Here is a 22,663-nt window from a genome sequence, read left to right on the forward strand (position 1 = left end):
AATCCATGGCAGTCAAACTGCAGTAATTCTACGGTGTAGAAACACCCATAGTTGGTATGAGATATTTCTACCTACCTGGTACAGTGGAGTTGTGAGAATACATAATGCTATTTGATTCCCTCTGGACCTAATGTCCTTTCTGTCAACTTTGACTAATCAACTTCTTTTGTCCACAGCTTTCCGGTCTTTTTACTAGTGCTATTGTCCTGATAGTCCTGATGTGGATTGGCCCACTTTTCTACTACTTGCCCAAGGTAAACTAAACAGAAGGACGGGGATAGATATGATCCAACAAGGCAATATGCTATTCCCTTCAATCTCGAACAAAGAATAATTATATGTGTTTACTCTTTGACTGATTTGATCAACTGAGGTAATCAATTGTTTGCAGATTTTCAGTTTCCTTGGTGGACAATGTTGACTTTTTTCTTATTTTTGGAAAAAGGCCCAGTTTTGGAGGTGAAATACGAGATGTACACATGTTCCTTTACTGAAAGGACTTCTACATTAGTTGTTTAGTCTGAACTTCTACATTAGTTGTTTAGTCTGAAATTTACAGGTTTAAATCTCTCTGTTTTGTAGAGAATAAAGATCTCCCTGTTTCCAACACATTGCATCCTATTATTGTATTTTAAAAGATAACATACAGTTGCAGTATGGACTTAAAAAGCATTACTGAATCTGGGTTGTTGTAGGTTTTTTTGGGCTATATGGCCATGTTCTAGAGGCATTCTCTCCTGACGTTTCGCCTGCATCTATGCGGGCAAAACGTCAGGAGAGAATGCCTCTAGAACATGGCCATATAGCCCGAAAAAACCTACAACAACCCAGTGATTCTGGCCATGAAAGCCTTCGACAATATATTACTAAATCTTTTCAGGGATAATGTCTCTTTCATTAGAAGCTTCCTTTTTTGTGGTTGACCTAAGTGTACATATCCTGAGATGATGAAAACAGGGTGTAGTTAAAGTCATTGTGTGATATAAAGCAACCCTAGACAGTTAGAGCTGTGGCTCAAAATACCATTTCTCAACCATTGCTTGCAAATGCAGGTTTGAAATGACCTTTTCTGCTATGCATGTAATGTGTCACCTTCTTTTTTGCCATTGGGCAAAACATGGCAAAGCATACCTGAATTGTTGTTCATATTTTCTAGTGCGTCCTGGCTTGCATTAATGTCACTAGTCTTCGGCAGATGTTTCTTCAGTTCCAGGATCTACCTGAGCTATGGAGGATCAGCCGCATTGACTTTGTAAGCAATGATTGCATTTGAGATTGGACTGATTTATAATGTAGTTTTCCAAAATAAAGCTCTGTATATATTACCTGCCTATCAAAGATATTTATGAGACAACTGTTGCAACTAGATTACTCCCCCTTGCTGTGGACCACATGGGGGTTCTGTGTGGGAGGTTTGGCCCAATTCTATCATTGGTGGGGTTCAGAATGCTCTGTGATTGTAGGTGAACTATACATCCCAGCAACTACAACTCCCAAATGTCAAGATTCTATTTTCCTCAAACTCCACCAGTGTTCACATTTGGGCATATTGAGTATTCGTGTAGAGTTTGGTCCAGATCCATCATTGTTTGAGTCTACAGTGAACTCTGGATGTAGGTAACTACATAACTACAACTCCCAAATGACAAAAGAACATACATTTGGTTGTTAGGTGTCTTGTAGCCAAATTTGGTGTCAATTAATCCAGTGGTTTTTGAGTTCTGTTAATCCCACAAACGAACATTACATTTTTATTTATATAAATTACAGGGATGGGGAATCTTCCTCCCTGTAGATGTTGAAAATCCACTTTTCTAATCATACTTTACCACTGATCGGACTGGTTAGGTTTGATGGGAATTGGTTTTGAACATCTCAACAGCATCTACACTGTAGAATTTATGCAATTTGACATCACTTTAATTGCCATGGCTGAATGCCATGCAATCATGGAAGCTGTTGTTTGGTGAAGCACCAGAGAAGGCAGTTAATGTGATGTCAAGCTGCATTAATTCTAGTTTAGTATACCCTAAGTTTGAAGTTCCCCCATAAACTATTATTCTTATGTCCATCATTTAACTCTGCTTGCTAAAGAGTCTGTTCCTTATCCACTGCGCCAACTGTCTTTTAAAGATTTTCTGGTGGCATAGTTTTCTCATATGGTAGGATTTTACCACAGCAGATTTTGAAGATCATCTGCACGATTCATCAGAAGCCCATAGACAAAAGGCAAGCAGAAAGGCAAAGCTAGTACTGTATACTTTCATATTACTATGGAAAACCTGAGTTTAGAGATGTTACTTTTTTGAACTATGGCTTCAAAATTTTCTCCCTACTGGCTAGGGGATTCTGGGAGTTGTTGTCCACTGTTTCCAAAGTCAATGCTGATAAATCAAGGGATTTGGAGGGAGATCACCTTAGATTGCTCTCCTGGCAGAACATTTGCTTTTCCGAGACTGCTTATGATTCTGTCTTTATTATCCATCACAGGCTGTCTGGGTGGTCACATGGCTCTCTGTGGTTGTACTCAGTGTGGACCTCGGCTTGGCAGTGGGGATTGTATTCTCCATGATGACTGTAGTTTGCCGCACGCAGAGGTATGGGCAGCACACTTCTCTCTTTCTCCTACTTTACCTGTTCCTTCTTGGTTTTTAATTGGACATTATTCGAGTGGCGCAGTGGGTTAAACCCTTGTGCTGGCTGAACTGCTGACCTGAAGGTTAGTGACTTGAATTTGCGAGACGAGGTGAGCTTTCATCTGTCAGCTCTAGGTTCCCATGTGGGGACATGAGAGATACCTCCCACAGGATGGTGGAACATCCTGGCATCTCCTGGGCAACATCATTGCAGAAGGCCAAGTCTCTCACATGAGAAGCAACTTGCAGTTTCTCAAGTCACTTCTGAAATGGCAAAAAAATGGATATGATTCATATCTCCTAGCTGACATGTACAGTCTTCCCAGACCCTTTCAAACCCTTTGAATGCTTTGGGATATACCTGTATGTCAATGTTGGAAGACCAAGGACTCAGTCTTGCTGTAACAGATTCAATATTAAAGCCATTCAGAACGGGGTTTTCCGACTAAATTGGAAATATAAATAATTGTCAGTATTGCAACTAGCCAAGTCCTGGGAGCTCATCCAAATTGATTCAGGAGACTGTCAAACAGTGGGACCTAGTGTATTTTAGATCTGATCCTATGACCACTTTTCTTGAGCAATTGGAAAGGTGGGGCAGAAATAACAATCAAGTCTTAAATACCAAAATGTATTCTCTTTTACAAGGCGAATACACTCAGATTTTTTAGTCAATGCATCCCCTAGCAAAGTTGTCACCATCATTTCTGAGAAGAAGCCTAGGGCTTGCTGGGTATTGGATAATTCTGTCCAGGCTAATGCCAATGTCTCTGTTGTATCACTTCCTCAATCTTACAGGGCTGAATGCTCAGTGCTGGGCAGGGCAGCTGACACAGAGATCTATAAGCCTGTCAAGTACAACAGCAAGGTAAGAGTGGCGGAGACTTGGAAACATATACAGTATACACAGCTCTGTAAGTGAAATCCCAAAGCAGCCCTTACAGGCAACATAAATCTTTGATGATGAAATCTGGAGCTGCTGACAGACTTCCCTAGGACTACATTGCCCATTGAGCTCACTGGCTGAACATGCACAAAGTTTGGAAAAACAATAATACAACTTCTAGTTATAAGTGCCCACTTCTCTATCGTCTTACCTTTTAAATCCCAGAATCAATTATTTTAGAGTAAGCCCTAGTGAACCCTGTGGGGGATTCATCTGAATAAGGTTGTTTATGATTGTGCCATTAGTGTTTGACCATTTTTAGGGTCTGAAATAGAAAAAATATAGCATGTCGTAGAGGTGGAATAGGTATGGTTAACAAGCTGATGTTGGACTTCAAACTCCCATCAAAACCAGTTTTTTTTTCATGTCAGGAGCAACTTGAGAAACTGCAAGTTGCTTCTAGTGTGAGAGAATTGGCTGTCTACAAGGATGTTTGATGTTTTACTATCCTTGTGGTGGGCTTCTCTCACATCCTCGCATGGGGAGCTGGAGCTGACGGAGGGAGCTCAACTCGCTCTCCCTGGATTTGAACTGCTGATCTGTTGGTCAGCAGTCCTGCTGGCACAAAGGTTTAACCCATTGCACCACTGGGGGGTTCCCATCAAATCCAGTGATCAGATATGATGGAAGTGGTCATTTGGCAACATCACTGGCCTATAGGTTAGAAATAAGGTGGAGTTCTTTTATTAAACAGTAGCAAAAAAAGGTTTGAATAATTACGGCAGATTTATATCTTTCTTTCCCCTCCCAAACCATGTAAATTTCCCTGAAAATATAGCTTAGAATATGCAGTCACCATTACAGATACATAAATTAGAGTCTCCATTCATCACTGATTAGTATTCATAAGCCTACATACTCACAATCATGGCAATAGCGTAAGGCAGTGGTTCTCAATATTTTCTTCACCATGGACCCCCTTTTAAATACCCTTTGTAGCCACAGACTCCAAGACTTATCTCAAGATTTAAGGCACAAGACTGCATCAAATATTTACTTAAGTTTTCTCATGAAGGTCCTTTAAATTTAGAGAGAAGGGGATATAAGCAAATCTGTTAATGTACACACTCCTATTCTATGGTAATATCATATTTTGATTATAATGATTCCATTCAAATTTAAAATAACAGTATAAACACAAATAGTAGTTAATAACTTAATTGTTTGCAGACCCCCTGTGATGACATCACTGCCCTCCCCCCCAGGAGTCCCCAGGTCACAGGTTGAGAACAACTGGTGTAAGAAATTGGAGAAGTCCCCTGGTCCTGCCATACTAAGCATCTGCCACTGCAAGTGATGGAGATCTGTTCTCCTATCGATCAGGACCTAGCAGACTGACATGTCCACCTCCCTCCCATAAGCAATTCTGATTCAAGGTGGAATTGTGACTGAGATTCTGCTCCTGATGGTTGCACCAGAAATTGATGGTGGCCGAAGGATGGAAATGTCAGTTTCTTGATCAAGAGGAGAACAGACCTCAGTTGCTAACCAGTAAGACAGGGTTGGAAGAAGAGTAGTGCCAGGCAAAACTACTTAGTAGAGTACACTTAGTAGTTGATCTCAAATCTCAATCAATTAAATATACATTTTAATTAAGGATGCCTTTGGAATAAGCCAGGCAATTGTATAAACAGAAGGAAGGGAGGAAAGAAAGCCAGCCAGCAAGCTAATTGGGGGACTATGGATGTTATTGTCTAATGCATTATTGTCTAATGCAGTGGCTCCCAACCATAGGTCCTCGAGGTGTTTTCGACTTCAGCTCCCATAATTCCTAAGTTGTCTGTGATTTCTGGGAGTTGAAGTCCAAAATAACTGGAGGACCAAAGGTTGGGAACCGCTGATCAAATGTGACAACTGGTTAAGGCTAACATGAGGCACGCCAAGCTCACTGACGCATCTGTAATCTCTTTATCTACCTTATTCCAATTTCTCAGTGCTTCGAGGTCCCAGGTGTCAAGATTTTAAGCTACCAAGCCCCCATTTATTATGGCAATCGCAGTTTCTTTCGTGATACTCTAAGCCAACTTGTGGGACTGGAAGACATCATGAAGCGTCACAAGGACCAAGATCTAGACAATAGGATTAAGATGGACATCAGCACTGTGGTATGTTTTTGCTCTGAAGGGTTGAAATGGTGTAGTGTGGGAGAGTATATGGAGTGACATACTGGCTTGAATTCAAATGCACCCAATTCCTCTTATTGTACATCGCAGCTCTTTGGCAGATCCAAGCATATGGTAGAATGGTTTTAGAAAGCAGCTGCCAGGCAGAACTGTAATGAAACATGAGAAGTTATTTGTCATTGGGGATGTTTTGGACTTCAGCTCCCAGAGGCCACAGAGCCTCCCAGATAATGGTCAGTGATGAGCAGCTATGGGATTTGTTGTCCAAATGAGCTAACAATGTCATGTAGCGGCAAAAAAGCCAATGGGATTTTGGCCTGCATCAATAGGAGCATAGTGTCTAGATCTAGGGAAATAATGCTACCCTTCTATTCTGCCTTGGTTAGACCACACCTGGAATATTGTGTCCAATTGTGGGCACCACAATTGAAAAGCGATATTGACAAGCTGGAATGTGTCCAGAGGAGGGCAACTAAAATGATCAACGGTTTGGAGAACAAGCCCTATGAGGAGCAGCTTAAGGAACTGGGCATGTTTAGCCTGAAGAAGAGAAGGCTGAGAGGAGATATGATGATAGCCATGTATAAATATGTGAGAGGAAGTCACAGGGAGGAGGGAGCAAGCTTGTTTTCTGCTTCCCTGGAGACTAGGACACAGAACAATGGCTTCAAACCACAAGAAAGGAGATTCCATCTGAACATGAGGAAGAACTTCCTGACTGTGAGAGCCATTCAGCAGTGGAACTCTCTGCCCCAGAGTGTGGTGGAGGCTCCCTCTTTGGAAGCTTTAAACAGAGGCTGGATGGCCATCTGTCAGGGGTGCTTTGAATGCAATATTCCTGCTTCTTGGCAGGGGGTTGGACTGGATGGCCCATGAGGTCTCTTCCAACTCTATGATTCTATGATTCTATCATGTAGCACATCTATTGTGCCTGAATATAAGCAAGAATCAAAAATAGTTGAACCAATGGTCAAGTATTACGTAGTGGGATATTAATGCACATGCTTATACATTAGCTAGGCAAAGAGAGCAGATTAGTACTGCTTTTGACAGCCAAACAGCTACTCAAACATTGATGGCTCCATAAATGAGAGGCCCCCCAAGGAACATTATATATGTTGTTTGATGTTCTTGACTGTTTAACCCTTCCATTGGTCCCTAATGAGTTAAAAAATGAACAGAACTTGCTTTTAAAAAAACTGTGACAAAGATGAGCAATGTCTGATGTTTCAGATGTTGTTGGAGTACAACTCTCATGAGCTTTAGTCAGCAATGGTGAAGGATGTTGGTTGCTACTATCCATCTCCACCTGGAAATTGTCACATTGTCAGCCCTCGTGCATAGGAATATCCTTTGATGAAGTGGGAGAAATGCATTTCAAATAAATAAATGAAAACAAACCCAGTGTTGGAGATTTTACTCTGTCTCTGTTGAAGAACCTTGTTTTCTTCCCCTCTTCTATGTGGCCACTAATTTTTTGAATTTCCCTCCTAGGAGAGCAGTGTCTCTGTTTTGGAGCAAAAGCAAAACTCAGGTAAACAAAGGGTAATTTCCTTCTGATTCCTTGGTGAACATGCAATCTGAACTGTGAAATGGGAAAATTTTCATTTCCTGAATCTTCCAGAGTAATACATTCCAGACAGAAGCAGAGACTACCCTGCATGTGATGATGGACATGTAATTTACTGAACATTATTTCTGAGTTCAGTGCCACTAGCCAGTGATCAATAGCTAAGTCCTTTCCTGCATTGGGCTGAACTAGCCAAAATATTTGTGCAGGAATCTGAGATGAGAGTTTTATAGTCAGCTTTCTCTGCTCTGGCTGGGGAATCGTGTGTTTCTGACCATGTGCAAAGAACCAAATATCCTCGGTGCCACTGTATAGTTTGGACTGATCTCTGGTGTGTCTTGTTTGCTCTTTCAGGCATAGCAGTACAGGCTGTGATTCTTGACTGCAGTGGAGTGTCTTTTGTTGACTCAGCTGGAGCCCGGCTCCTTATTCAGGTGTGTCAAATGGCGAGAGCGCTCACATGTTTTCAAGGGGTTGGAAATGAGGATGATGGCAAATGTATAGTCAAAAAGAACATATGTTGCTCACAACCACAATGCCCGAACTTGGGATAGGCGAAGTACACCCAGTGATCAATGCTACATGCAACCCTGGGGCCCCATGTCACCCACTTTTGAATGAGCAGAAGTCCAGATCCAATAACAACAACAACAACAACAACAACAACAACAACTTTCTTTATACCCCACCACCATCTCCTCAAGGTGACTCAGAGCGGCTTACAAGATGCCACGCCCATCAATACAAAATACACAATATAACACAAAAACACAACAGTAAACCAGAAAATAACCTTAAAAAACAAGAAAATAACCTAAAATACAAAACCAATGTCTATAAGAGGCACAATAGTATAGAATCAAAACATTAAGACATTAAAAATGATCACCATGGGCAGGGCCAAATTCAAGGATTAAAATTTTAAAACACTGGGAGATAGGGCAGTCAGCAGGGTCCATTGCTCTCAGGATGCAGGTGAACTACAACTCCCAAAAATCAAGATCAATTCCCCCCAAACCCCTGCAGTATGTTCAGTTGGTCATGGGGTGTTCTCTGTGCCTAGTTTGGTCCTGGTCCATTGTCAGTGGGGGTCACAGTATCTCTGAATACAGGTGAACTACATCTCCCAATAATTAAGGTCAATTCCCCCCAAACATCTCCAGTATATTTAGTTGGTCAGGGGTCTTCTTTGTTTAGTCCAGGTTGGTCATTCGTAGGGGTCACAGTGTTCTATTGAAGTTGGATCCAAAGCAAATCCCATCATCTGTGGTCAAGAAGGCTGAATGAGTTTGGACTGGGTGGGATCTATGAAACCAGAGGCCATTCCTCCTCCCTTTTCCTCAGAGGAGGATTTCCGCAAAGAGGGTGAATCATTTTAAACCTGAGAACAATAAATGCCATCACATTACAGAATTGGTCATTTTGCCCATCTCCATCTGGGTCAAAAATCCACTTCCCAACCAGCTCTTGAAACATCTGAAAAGACAGCTGTTCCCAATGCTTTTGACACAGAAAGAATGCTCTACCCTACACTTGAACCCAACCTAATGTGATGAACACAGTGGGTTACCACTTCTAAAGAGTAGGACTCAATGGAATTTAGTAAATGTGATGAAGTGGATGGTGGGAGAAGTGATCACTAATGATAATGGAGCACCCCCCGTTTTGTGTTTTGCATTAACTGAGCCACCTCAGCTTCCATTTGGTTCACATGTGGTTTCCCATTTATCCAGGTCACTTAAGCCATACCTCCTTAGTTTTACCAAAAGTTCTCCCTGATTTGTTGTTGAATAGCTGAGTTGGGATGTCTCTCTCAGGGAGAAAAATGTGTGCTTATCTTATTGCCTGGAATGAAAAATGGGAGCAGTAAAAGCATGCTAGCATGAAATACAGGCATTCTGGATCCTGTTGCGCAGAAATTCTAGTTGCTCACTAAAAAAATGCAATATTCTGGGGATGTTGGTAAACCAGAGCTGTTGTTCCAGGGGTTCACTCAGGTATCCTTGTACATCCCCTTGCCTTGCAGGTGTGTGTGGAATGCCAGAAAGCTGGGGTGCAGATGCATTTGGCAGCCTGTAATGGTGAGTGACTTAAGAGATGCTGTCACACTTCCTTGCCTGTCAACTGATGCTGTTTTTGTTTTTAATGACTGCATACTTCTGTAAACTCTAGTGGAGGAAAGTGTATGTTTAGATAGTGTCATTAAATTACACTGTTTAACATGAGTTTTGTTCCCGGGTTATAAATGTCATTTTCTAATTGATACTGTCATAAAAACTTGGAAAAGTTTTATTAATTTGTAAAAACTTTGTTTTTGTGGGACATCCTGCAGCACATTTTGCTATAGTTTTTCAATGTATATCTCATAGAGTCTCAACCAATTCAACCTAGTTGGTGGCAGCCACAAAAACAAAGTTTCTGGAGTATAACGGTGACTTTCTAAGTAGGTACCACAGAATTAAACAGGAAACAGCACTTTCTAACCAGGAACATTTTTTAATTTTGTTACAAAGTGTTATTTCACTTCTTTGTGAAAAAACACTTTGTAACAAAATTTGAAAAAAAAAAGAAGGTTATTTCCCTTCTAGAGTCCCCAATGGTGCAATGGGTTAAACCCTTGTGCCGGCAGGACTGAAGACCGACAGGTCTGAGGTTCAAATCCAGCGAGAGCATGGATGAGCTCCCTCTGTCAACTCCAGCTGCCCATGTGGGGACAAGAATGGTAAAACATCAAAACATCTGGGTGTTCCCTGGGCAACGTCCTTGCAGGTGGCTAATTCTCTCACACCAGAAGCAACTTGCAGTTTCTCAAGTCACTCCTGACACGGAAAAAAAATCACTTATGTTTGTTACTTTGGTGACTGGCAGAGACCCAAGGGCATCATAGACACCCCTGTATTCAAACACGGAATAACAAAGGCCATCACCTGAGACCCTTGTGCATCCAGCTATAGAAGTGGTTCCAGGAGAGGAAATTCATCTCCCTCTTTGCAGGGAGGCAGCTGGAAAAAAAAGATGTCAAGGGGATCAGAAAATAGAGCTGTTGTGGTCTATCCAATGCAATTTTCTGACTCAGCACCCTAAATAACCAAACTGAACCTAAATTTGATCAAAACCCGATTCGTAACCCTTTTAGTACTATGTTGGAGAATGGTCTCTAATCAAAGTGGTCCCTAATAAAGAAAAAATATTAGGGACCACTTTGATTAGAGACCATTCTCCAACATAGTACTAAAAGGGTTACGAATGCATACTGATATAATTGAATTATATTCCAATGTGATTAAGGTCCCAGAAATTGAGTTGCCTTTCTTTTTCTGCCTTCTTCCATCTAGCCAACATTCTACAGACTTTGAGCTTTTGTGGCCTGATGCATCACCTTCCCCCACAGCAGATTTTTGTCACGGTCCACGATGCTGCTTCCTATCTTCAGCAGACAATGGTAAGTAGTTGAGGGTGCAGAGGGAGAACAGGAGAACCTCTGTGCTTGTTGCTTCAAAACCACACAGCTTTAAAACTGGAGAGGCAGACTGATTGATTTTGGGGCTTTTTGCTTCAAAGAAGCTCCAAAATAAGGTCAGGAACACTCTCGTTCGGCTTGAAAACAAAGGCTCATATCTCTGAAAATGTTAATGTATGACCCTGTATCAACAGGAGAGACATTCCTAGATGTGGATATGTGAAACTGAGAGCAAATCCTGTTGAAATGAAGGATTTCTGGCCTACGAATACCACAGAACATGCTGAACGACCAAGAACAGAGCTTTCCAAACTGTGTATCACAACACATTAGTGTGTCACGTGTAGTCCACAGGTGTGTCACATGAAAGATGCCCCCCTACTCCCACAAACAAAGGCTATCTGGTGGGGGATTGTGTTGACCACCTCTGAAGGAGGAGGAGCAACATCCAGCTGGAGTAACAGTAGTTACTATAACAGCGCGTATAATAATTGAGCAAGTGTGGAAACTTCAGGGACTCCTTTCTCCCTCCTTTTTTCAGTTATTAGTGTAAAACTTGCTACAGTGATAAACACATTTACCATAGTTAGCCCATCAAGTTTCAGAATGTTTCACTTATCCATGGATTGTTGGGAAATTTTCAAAGTTTTTTTAAAAAAACAACAACCACAAGAGCGATCTCCTTGAATTTTCTATACAATGACACAAGATAACAGGGATCATTCCCCTCAACTTTCATACATCTATTGATTTTAGGGATTTTTTTAAAAAAAATTACAAAATGTTACATCTATTGATTTTAGGGATTTCTTTTTGACAAAAAGCCACAACAGCTATCTCATTGAATGTCTCTCACATTAACCAATAGAACTTCCATTTAGGGACTTCTTCCCAGCCCAACAGAGAGATTTACTTACTAGAAGTATAAGTCACTCCTCCTCTTTGCAGATTCAACAATTTATTGGAACTCTGAGTGGCTGCTGTTATATCTCCCCTCTCCTGAATCTCCCCCTCTCCTGATTAGGGCTTTCTGATGCTGAGCAGAATTCTGGGAAATGTAGTTTAGGGCAGAGCCTTTTGACTTCTCTGGCATAGGGCCCCTCATCTTCCCAAACTGCATTTCCCAGAATTCTGTGCTTCTCAGTCTCCCAGCAAACTCTGCCTTCTCCCTGCTGCCTCCCTCTCCTAATGATGAGAGGCCATTAATCTAAAGAGGAATGGCAGCTTTCTTGGCTTGGCTTTGCTTCCTTGCACTGAAAATAAAACAGACTCTGGGAAGCTTCTGAGGTTTACAAATTTCAAACAAAAAGTATTGGGTAAGTTTTGATCCTTACATTTTGAGCATGGGTCATGCCCACATGTTGAATATTGTGTTGTAAGTACAAATTTAATGAATTTGATCTGAGTTAAGATGACTACTGAAAATTTTGCACAGCCTTAGTATTTGCTACTAAAATGAAAAAGTTTCCAATTAAAAAAAGAAATTATATTTGTGATGAATCACATGGAACAATTACAGAGGAAACTATGCAAGAATAAAGTGTAGTACAGAATAAGTGAAAGGAAATAAATTCAAACCTCTTTTATACAGTAATAATTATATAATAATAATAATAATAATAATAATAATAATACTAATAATAATAATACACCAGGCATCACAATTGTGGAAAAGAAAAAAGTTTGGATTGTTGATCTCGCCATTCCAGGTGACAGTCGAATTGACAAAAAAAACAACAGGAAAAACTCAACCATTATCAGGACCTCAAAATCAAACTGCAAAGGCTCTGGCATAAGCCAGTACAGATGATCCCAGTGGTAATTGGGTGCCATGCCAAAAGATCTCAGCCGGCATTTGAAAACAATAAACGTTGACAAAATAATGATCTGTCAACTGCAAAGGGCCACCTTACTTGGTTGGATCTGTGTGCATCATTCAAAAATACATCACACAGTCCTAAATGCTTGGGAAGTGTTCAACTTGTGATTTTATGATACAAAATCCAGCATATATATCTCATTTGCTGTGTCATAATGTGTTTTTGTGTCAGTAAAAAATAATAATACTGTATTTATTTTTATCCAGTGTACGTATTGTATAAAACTTTTATAAGGGATTAGGCTGTGGTTTCCTTGATTGAGTCTCTCCATCTCTAATGAGGTCTTTCCCCTTTCTTCCTGCCTTCTACCTTACCTAGCATCTTCTTATTTTCTAGTAAGCCACACCTTCTCATGAAATGGCAAAATACGACGGCTTCGGTTTAGTGAGAGTTCAGGCTTGATTTGTTTTATGACCAATGCAGCAGAATATTTTAGTAGCTATTAAACTCCCTGAATTTTCTGATCACCTTTTAAAGCTTTCACTCCATCCCATGGTAGCATTTTTTGCAGCTTTAACTGTATACTATGTAAAGGAGTTTCTCCTCCCCTTTCACTATTGTGGGTGCATCTGACTTGGTAAGAGAAAACGAAATGCTGCCACTTAAGTCTACACCTTCCATCATTTTATACACAACCATCATATCTCTAGTTTCTCACCATCACCACCACAAGCATTATATTCTTTCCGGAGGGGAATTGGTCCCTTGATCATTTTGGTGGCTCTTTTCTGCAGCTTTGCCAATAGTATATTACCCTTTTCCAGCTGTGCTAACCAAGAACGTTCCACCGTGTCCCAAGAGTTGCTGCCTCAAAGATAAAGGCATTCTTCCCATGGCAGTTTTATTATAGATTTTCTTCCACCCTATCTTGATTATGTTCATCTCATTTGGGAGAATGCTCTCTCAGTTCTCTCTAATTCTTCATTTACAGGTCTTTTTGCCAGCTAGTAGTCAAAAACGCTTTCTGAACTCTCTCTCTCTCTCTGTTTTATTATAGATTTTAAAGATGAATGAGAACAGTTTTTATGATTTGTTTGTAGTCTTGCATGTTGATTTTAAGCTTGTATAGACCTAGATTTGAAATACAATATGACCCCAATATCTGTAGGACTGTTACCTGCTATTTCATTTATACATGTCTGACAAAACGTGACCTCTTTAAGCATTTTCAAGGTCTTCCAGCATGACTTTGGTATTATTTGGCCAGGCATCTTTCAATAGCATTCATTATTATCTGTGGTTTGGGTATCCACATATCCTGTTGGGAAATGAACTAGAGTTTTTTCAGTCCTCTTTCCTGAATGGGAAGATCTGAGCATAAATCTTCGCTGTCAGGTTAGATATTTGTTTATTCTAAGGGAGTGAATTACAGAAGCTAGAAGACTATAATCCATTGGGTTTGATCTCTTTGTTTATGACATGATAGCTCAAGAAGCCTTACAATAATCTTGTGAAATGGATCACTGTTGTTGTGATACTCCTATTCCAAGTGCAATCATGAGACAGAAAGATCTGTGAATAGCAAGGACTAAGGGGAGAGGCAAACCCCTGGTGTTTAGCTCAGAACCTAATGGATGATTGCATTTGGTTTCTCCTCAGGAAAATGTGGAACAGAAGGATCCAACCATCTGGGTGTAACCATTTCTTGCCAAGGATCAAGGAGTGTATCAATCAACCTGTACATACCAGGATATGGACTATCTGAAATTACAAAGACATGCTAAAGGCAGCTGGCTGCCATGAAAACTGAGGATCTGCCTACTACTGGAAGTCCAGTTTGTCAGGAACAGCCTCATGGAGAAGGAGGCAATGAGGATGAAATGAGCACAGCCCTCGCTCAACAACAACTCCTCTTCCCCAGAGCGGCATGGCTAGCAGTACCTCGAATTAGCTTGCTGCTGCTACACAAGTAGAGGGAGGGTCTTGTTTTGCATTCCCTCCTATCTTAGCATTCTTCTTTTGACACCTTCCTCACAACAGAAAAGAACAAGATTACTTTTTAAACAAAATGCTTTATTCCCTTCCCTCAAGTGCTTTCTTTACAGCACTAAACAGAAAAACAATTCAAACCAAAAGGGAAAGGACAGAACGGGTTTCAGCCCATACAACTGGGGAATGGTGTAGGGGAAGACATGAGACCTGGGGCACGTTCATATTACACAATTGTGATTCCACTTTAACTACTATGATGTCATCTAGCTAAAGTGGGATCGTAATGCTATAACTGTGCAGTGTAAATGGGATCCTGATGAAGACTCATACTATCTGCAGTGCACCCCACTCTTAGTCTCTCTTGCAGGAGGCAAGAGTAACTAGGAGAAGAGAGACTTCAGGGTATCAAAGTACCTATTGCAAACAGACTGGGATGCTCTTAACCAGCATGGCCTTTAAATTCCAAGATGTGGAGATGAAAACACCTTTGGCTCATGCATTCCTTTGTTGTGATCTGAGGAAGTCACTTGCTGACCATTGACCAAGATATTTACACTGCCTTTCCTCTGCAAGACCAGTTAGACAGAAGGTACCGTTGCAGGCAGCCTTTGTGAGAGCCAAGAATGAAGGTGGGACTCACTTTCTAAGCAGTCTCCCTCAGCCTGAAGAGTTTCTATCTACCATTTTAGATCTTTGTCCTTCCCAGGAATGCCCAAAGAGCATTAACAACACGTCTGGAACTCGTGTCATATTCAGCAAGCTCTAGCCCAAGTAATTATTTAAATCACATTGTTATCAAGAGACATTTGGAAGTATAGGTCCTTCCTTTTTGCTGAAGTTGGAAAAGAGAGTCACCTCCGTTCAAGGTCTGTACCTCTAACCATCACATTTACATCTCACTGAAAACCAGGGAATGAGACAAGCAGTAGTTTATACTGTCAACAGGAGTTTAGAAATGTTTTGTTTTGTATTTTTGGATTACACACCACAGAACCCTAGGTGTTGTAATCCAAAAAACAAACTTCCCAAGCTCTGGTCAACCAATTCAAGTAGCAGTATTTTTTCAAGATTGCAGGATGCAGATAAATAGCAGCATATTTAAATGCTTCAATGAACATACCACCTATACTAAGCAAAATTAACAGGACAAGGAGGCCCAACCCATAATAATAGCATTAGCCTCGTCTTTGCAGATGGAGACTCTCATGATCCCTAAGTAACTACTTGTTAATTAGGTTTGATAAGAACGATAGCCCCAACTATCCACAGGGAATCAGTTCAGAGAAAGCATTTCTGCCTTCAGCTATAGGAAGTGTTTCTCTTTAAATGGCCCAGTTTGTTTGAAGTAAAATATTGGAACTAAACATAGGGAGGAAAACAAAACTATTCAGCCCTGATTTGAAAATATTCCCAATCACCACCAATTGTAGAAAAAGCAGCAATGAGGAAGGTTGCAGGTTTGAAACCAGAAAAGCAAAGAAAAGAGGGTTTTGGGATATGGGGAAAACACTTGGCAAATGGATTTTGTTGGAAACAATAAAAATACAGTTTCTCGTTGACAGTCTTTGTACTTCAGCATATAAAAAATTGCTTCATTAGAAAAGAAACTGATCTGACCATCCACAAACACAGAAGTCATTCATGGGAAGTGCATTAATTTTACAGTGTGCTTGAGAGCTCTGGCCCTGACCCCAACGGCAATGTATATCTCAAGGCTTCCCTCTGGTGGCAATTTTCCATCACTGACGTCTTTGGCACTTCAAGATCTCCAAGGATGGCACCCACTTGCAGAGGAAGGAGCTGAAGGGAACAGGGCACAGGGGCAAAGAATTGGCACAAAAAGTTGTGGCACTGGAGAAACCCCCACGGTTCAGGCACTGTCTCCTTCCAATTACGTCTCCGCTCAATCCGATTAAGGAGAAGCAGCAGATGCTCGGGTTGTGTTGGCAGATATTTTTGATACAATGGGAGCACGCATGGGGGGCAGAAGCAGGGCAGAGAGAGGCCAGACATTTCTTTCAACCAGAGTAGAAAAATGGAAATTCCCAGGGCTTCACAGGGCCAGGCACCAGTATCGCTTCCCATCTAGGATTTTGAGTTCATAATATGTCAAACAAATGCAAGTGTAGGCAGCAGTACCTGCTCCACTAAAAACAGTAACACAGTAGTGCAAGCTCAGAAACAAAACAGTGCAGTTTTTCCATCCCACTTGAAAAAGTGTTTTGGGTTTGTTTGTTTGTTTTTCTCACAGCAGGAGTGGCAACCAATTTCTGAAACCACTCTTCAGGCCTAAGGATGCCAAGACCTCCCTGAGCTCTGGGGATTTGGCTAGTTGACAGGGAAGACGGTTTGCCCAGGGCTGTGGCCAGGTGCCTGAGTAGGCTGCCTGAGATCAGTAGGCCTAATGGCCTGAGGATTTAGCCAGCAGTCAGGGGCTGGGCCAGATGCCCCAAATGGAATACTAGTTGCCTGTCATGCATTTGAAACGGTTCTTGAAGTAGAAGAGCCTTTGCTTCACGTTGGTGCTGTCATCACTTGAGTTGGGATAGCGGAATTTGGCATACTGTTTCTCGCTCTCCGTCTTCAGCCAGGGCAGCTTGATCTTGGAAGCATGGTCCACCACCACATCAGAGCAGGAGCCCACATGCAGGATGCCAAGGCCATCAATAAAGAACTCTGTAGGATTTTAAAAAATCAAGAAAAGTAGAAGGATCAATATGGTGTTAGTCAAAAAAGTCTCATTTGTCTACATTAGTGGTGGGCAAAGTGCAGCCCATGCATGGCATGCCACACTTCAAACACATAAACATGACTCACGGGACCAATGAGAAGCTCCTCAAATCATCCTCCCATTTTTTACAAGTTTAGGAATGCTTTTGAGATAATTTTCCACCACCAATCTGCCACAAATCTCCCCTTCTAACTGCTTAACACTAAAAAAAAGACAGCCAGAAATGGCACAATGTCACTTCAGGTATGATGAAAAATACTGCTTCTGCTCAAAAGGTAGGTTCAGGAAGGAAAAAAAGTCCTCTGACATGTTTGCTGTTGCCCACCCCTTGGCTACATAATGTTTTTGGATGTTCCTATTCTTCTCTTGTGGGTCCTGAGACAAATTGTTATATGACAGCTCACAAAGTGAACAAAAACAAAAGATTGCCTCACATCTCACTGCAGGCAATGGCTAGAATTCAGGTTGGGAAATCCATGCATGTATGTGCCCCTATGTGAGCAGATATGATTTTTCAGGCACTGTAGGGATTGGTATCCCACTCTGCGCAGCACCCAAACCCCTTTCTAGCTTACTTTTTAAGCCCTGAAACTACCTCATTCAGGAATTTCCTACTTCAGCAACAACACGTAGGATCAGAAAAGCATCTGGTAATTCCCCTCCCCAAGCTGGGCATACAATGATTGTAGATGTGTTCAGACTACCATTCTTGTGCGTCTGGAGTCAAATCTTCTCTGATCCTGCCTGCTCACACTGAAGCATATGCGTGGCTTCAGGACTTTAAAGTACATTGGTGAGGGTGATATATTGGTCAGCATATGAGGATTTGAATGCCGAGGAGGTGTTATTTATTCATTTACTGTATTTATATACCACCTTTCTCGCCGTTGGGGGGACTCAAGACGGTTACAACATATTCATGGGAAAAATTCCATGCCAAAATACAGTACACATATAAATCATATGACTAATTACTATATATAACTATGAATTTAAAATCAATTAAAACCATGTTAAGTGTTAAGTTGCTAAGACCAGTATCAGAGCTTGGAAAACTCATATTTTGATTACAACTCCCCAAATTCCTTAACAAACATAGTTACTCATGGTGCTGGGAGATTCTGGGAGTTACAGTTCAAAAAGTAATTTCCCCAACTACCTTAAAGCAGTGCTTCTCAAGCTATCTGGTCTGGGGGACCCACAATTATCCCCCCCTCCCCAATAATATGCCAGAGACAAGCACTGTTTGTACCAATTGGGTCTAACTGTTTCTGTTTCTTGCTGGAAACATGCCAAGGACTGGTAGCAGGGCCATAGCCAGAAAAAAATTTCGGGGAGGGTTGACAATTTCGGGGGGGGGGGGTTAAAATGTTGGGGAGGGTTGAAAATTTCGGGGGGGGGGGGAGTTGAAACCTGCCTCCTAGCTCACGCTGAAGCAAAGAGCAGAGCAGGGGGCAGAGCAGCCTTCCATAGCCTGCAGCTCCGCCCCTGTCAACCACCTCCACCAAGTCTGGCCTCCTTAATGAGAGCATTCAACACACACACACCCAACTTGGTTGCTTCACGACATCGGCTATTGCTGCAAATAATGACAGTGTGAATAAATTGTCGATATTTGCTTGAGATAGTGCTTACAGTTCTGGAGGGACTCTTAATTTTTTGCATCTCATAGACTTAGCATGGGGATTGGGTTAATCAGTTAAAATTCATGAGTAAACCAAGTTTTTTAAAAAAATCTGAAACATTTCGGGGGGGGGTTGAACCCCTAAAACCACCCCCTCGCTACAGGCCTGACTGGTAGCCAACAGGTCAAGGACTGGAACTAGTCCAGGGACCATCACTTTGCTTGGCAGTATCACTCACCAAGGTGGGCAACCCGGCTGAGGCGAGGATCGAACCCAACCTGCAGCATCTTCTCTGTGCGTGCCAGGAAGAAGTTGACCACACCGTCGGTAACCACACAGTCAGGGAAGCCTTCGATGATATGGTGGTAGCCGTGGCGGACTCGTAGGCAATCACCATCATCATCACCGGGCTGCACACTGATCTGTTGTCGGTATGTGGTGGTGTAGCCAGTGATCTCCCGTACTGCTCCACCCACCTGCCAGACAAAGGGCAAAATATTTGGGATGGACAGAAATAGAACACAGAGCAAGCTTAGGATGTTCATGCCAACAGATATGGTAAACTAATATTCAGTTTCATCACTCTGAAACTGACAAAAGCCTGAATTGGGAATTTAATATTGAGCAATGCTGGATCCCCAAACACTTTTGGGAACAAATATGATCTAGGATTCCATAAGTAACAGTCTTCATTGGCACAGATATGAGATTTACTTGAGAATTGCCATGTAAACATCAGACTTTCTCTGTGTGTGTGTCTTCAAGTTGCCTGCTGGCTTGTGGCGCTCCCATGAAGTGATTTTCCCAGTTCCTCTCTCTGAAATATAGCCCACAGCACCTGGTATTCATTGGTGGTTTCCCATCCAAGTATGAATCAGCATTGACCCTGTATCTTCCAAGATCAGATGGGATCTGGTGCCTTTGGAGTATTTTTGATCCTTAGTTTCAGCCATATACTAAGCCCATCTAATGGAGCATTATGTCTTTCAGCAGTAGCCAAGCATGTGCCCTACTACTTCTTTGGAGGTTAGAAATGACCATTTCCACAATTGTCCCTAACATGTGGTACTTAGATCTTGTTACTGAACCTCGAACTGTCTGAATCAGAGTTTCATAGTTGAAACAGGGTTTACATTTTGCAACTACTGTATTTCATCACATAACATCTTTTTTGTGGATGAAAAAATTGTGTGTGGCTATTATGTGGTGAAAAAAATTCCAGCTATGGGGCATCACTTGGCCTGCACTTTACTTAACCAACTAAAGCTGGAAAGGGCATGGGCAAGTTAAGGGGCTTTACTGGGCCATGGCTATTATACGTGGTGAGTAAAATATACCATTGTATAATAGTAATGAAATACAGATCCAGGGATGTTTTCTCAAGTATGAAAGTAGAAATGGTACTCAGAGTCCTAGGAACCAACTTCAGCTTAATTTAAGGTTCTTCCTATCTGACTCTCTTTGCACACTTCTGATCAGGAACAGATAAAATATTGGTACCTGATTATATCTGCCATGATTTGCTTTTCTGTTATGTACCATAATCAAAATAAACAGTTTTAACAAGAAAAAGAAAAAGAAAAAAAGGAAAGGATATTTCCCAGAGTGCAGCATATAGCCCAGCCCACCAGAGCTGTCTCAACCATGACAGGTTTTTATCTCTTGTCCTATCTCTTGTTTCAGTGCCACTCTGGATTGTGTCCTTAGCCTCCAAGAAGCTCAGATGGAAAGATGTCTGCTTGTTTCTTTAGACAGAGGAAATGTTCTAGAGCAGTGCTTCTCAACCTGTGGGTCCCCAGGTGTTTTCGCCTACAACTCCCAGAAACCCCAGCCAGTTTACCAGCCGTTAGGATTATTGGGAAACTGAATGCCAAAACATCTGTGGACCCACAGGTTGAGAGCCACTGTTCTATAGTCAGGAAGGGAGGACACTCACCAGATCCAGGGATGTTTTCTCAAGAACATCTACCAGCTTCTCCAGTTTAGTGCGAGGTGTGAAAATGAAATCGTCATCTGCCCACAGAACATATTTGGTGGTCACCTGGGATATAGCAAGGTTCCTGCCAGCAAACCAGCCCTAGAAAGAAAGCCCAATAGAAGAGGTTCTGCAAATGCCAGGTGGAGGCACTGCCTAGTAGCTCCTAAAACAGTGGTTCTCAACCTGTGGGTCCCCAGATGTTTTGGCCTTCAACTCCCAGAAATCCTAACAGCTGGTAGACTGGCTGAGATTTTTGGGAGTTGTAGGCCAAAACACCTGGAGACGCATAGGTTGAGAACCACTGTCCTAAAACAAAACAAAACCACCCCAGCCCCCAATCCCAAGCACTGCCACTATCTCATTTAACTATGATGCACTGAATATCATCATTTTATCACATTTTATCAGTTCAATCACTGAACACTTTACTTCTTTATTGGGTTCCTGCACCTCTTCCACCAACACATAGACCCCTAGTAGAGCATGGACAATTGTGATTTGGATTGTAATTCCTATAATCCCTCAGCATGCATGCTGGTCAAAGGATTTTGGGAACTGTGATTAGCAACTCCATACTCTATCTGTATTGGCAACCCAGGTATCAAATAGTTCTTTCAGAGGTCTAGATTTGACTATTGAGATTTCAGCTCTTATTCCTCACACTGCTTCTGACCAACTATAACATTTCTCCAACCAGTGTTCTGTTTCAACTTATAGTTGGTTCTCAACATTCAAACATTCACATAGAGTAGAATCATACATAATAACGCATTCAAATAGTGCATCCCATATTGTATGACTATGGGAGAACATAATTAAGGTGTTCTAATGGCAAAGGAGAGCTCCCTGGTGGCAAAGCAGGTTAAACTGCTGAGCTGCTGAATTTGCTGACCAAAATGTTGGTGGTTTGAATCCTGGGAGTAGGATGTTAGGCCCGGCTTCTGCCAGCCTAGCAGTTTGAAAACATACAAATGTGAGTAGATAAATAGGCACAGCTTTTGTGGGAAGGTAATGGCGTTCCATGCAGTCATGCTGGCCACATGACCTTGGAGGCATCTATGGACAATGCTGGCTCTTCGCTTAGAAATGGAGATGAGCACCACCTCCCAGATTCGGACACAACTAGACGTAATGTCAAGGGGAAACCTTTACCTTTACCTAATCTGTGATAATACAATTTTAAGTCGTTCTGCCATAATTGATTATAAATGATAACAATAGGATAATACCCAACATAACTGCACAGAGGAGCTTTGCATCTTAAAGTAGTGTTCCTTAGGCCCTTGCTCATTTCAAGTGTTTACCAAGAGAATGTTTCACCCAGGCCCTAATGCAAAGACAGGGAATGTTTCACCCTCTGAATGATGTTGGATTCTAACTTCTATCAACTCCAACCAACACAATAGGGAATGTAGTCCAATATCATTTGGAGGAACATAGCCTCCTCAGCCCTGCCCTATGACAACATAAATCATGAAATTGAGTAAACCACTTAGGAAAGCCTAGTTCACACAGCGAGTCTGCTCACCTTGCCAAATGGCATGAAGTATTGTTCAATGTGGGGGCCCTGCACATGTTCGGTGTCCTGGCTATCATCGGCGATGATGATGGTCACCGTGGGGTAAAATTTGCGGATACTGTTGATCAGCGCCCGCAACTTGTCATAGCGCAAGAAGGTCTTGGTTGCTATGGTGACCAGTGCACTGATATTATATTTTACTGGTGAGAAAAATACAGAAGAAGTTAGCAAAGTTCTGCTTTCAGAAGGAGACAATCACAAGG

The 22,663-nt window shown here is 41.7% G+C and overlaps 2 protein-coding genes across 6 annotated transcripts in view; one reads left to right on the forward strand and one right to left on the reverse strand.

The window, feature by feature from the left end:
* The window catches only part of LOC132767714 (solute carrier family 26 member 10-like), a 30,106-nt gene extending 13,952 nt beyond the window's left edge, over positions 1 to 16,154 (forward strand). The window contains exons 9-18 of the mRNA XM_060762965.2: positions 177 to 254; positions 1,157 to 1,252; positions 2,491 to 2,597; positions 3,435 to 3,504; positions 5,517 to 5,687; positions 7,200 to 7,239; positions 7,630 to 7,709; positions 9,302 to 9,356; positions 10,611 to 10,717; positions 14,215 to 16,154. Coding sequence (XP_060618948.2) covers positions 177 to 254; positions 1,157 to 1,252; positions 2,491 to 2,597; positions 3,435 to 3,504; positions 5,517 to 5,687; positions 7,200 to 7,239; positions 7,630 to 7,709; positions 9,302 to 9,356; positions 10,611 to 10,717; positions 14,215 to 14,253 — 843 coding nt within the window. The 3' untranslated portion in view covers positions 14,254 to 16,154. The remainder of the gene's footprint in view (positions 1 to 176; positions 255 to 1,156; positions 1,253 to 2,490; positions 2,598 to 3,434; positions 3,505 to 5,516; positions 5,688 to 7,199; positions 7,240 to 7,629; positions 7,710 to 9,301; positions 9,357 to 10,610; positions 10,718 to 14,214) is intronic.
* B4GALNT1 (beta-1,4-N-acetyl-galactosaminyltransferase 1) overlaps positions 14,608 to 22,663 on the reverse strand; it is a 92,530-nt gene continuing 84,474 nt past the window's right edge. For all 5 annotated transcript variants that reach the window (XM_060762966.2, XM_060762970.2, XM_060762969.2 and 2 more), the window contains 4 exons: positions 22,410 to 22,600; positions 20,840 to 20,980; positions 19,142 to 19,379; positions 14,608 to 17,223 (listed from right to left, as the gene is read on the reverse strand). In XM_060762966.2, coding sequence (XP_060618949.2) covers positions 17,009 to 17,223; positions 19,142 to 19,379; positions 20,840 to 20,980; positions 22,410 to 22,600 — 785 coding nt within the window. In that variant the 3' untranslated portion in view covers positions 14,608 to 17,008. The remainder of the gene's footprint in view (positions 17,224 to 19,141; positions 19,380 to 20,839; positions 20,981 to 22,409; positions 22,601 to 22,663) is intronic.

Source organism: Anolis sagrei, chromosome 2 (assembly GCF_037176765.1).
Source record: "Anolis sagrei isolate rAnoSag1 chromosome 2, rAnoSag1.mat, whole genome shotgun sequence".
Classification (NCBI taxonomy): Eukaryota; Metazoa; Chordata; class Lepidosauria; order Squamata; family Dactyloidae; genus Anolis; species Anolis sagrei.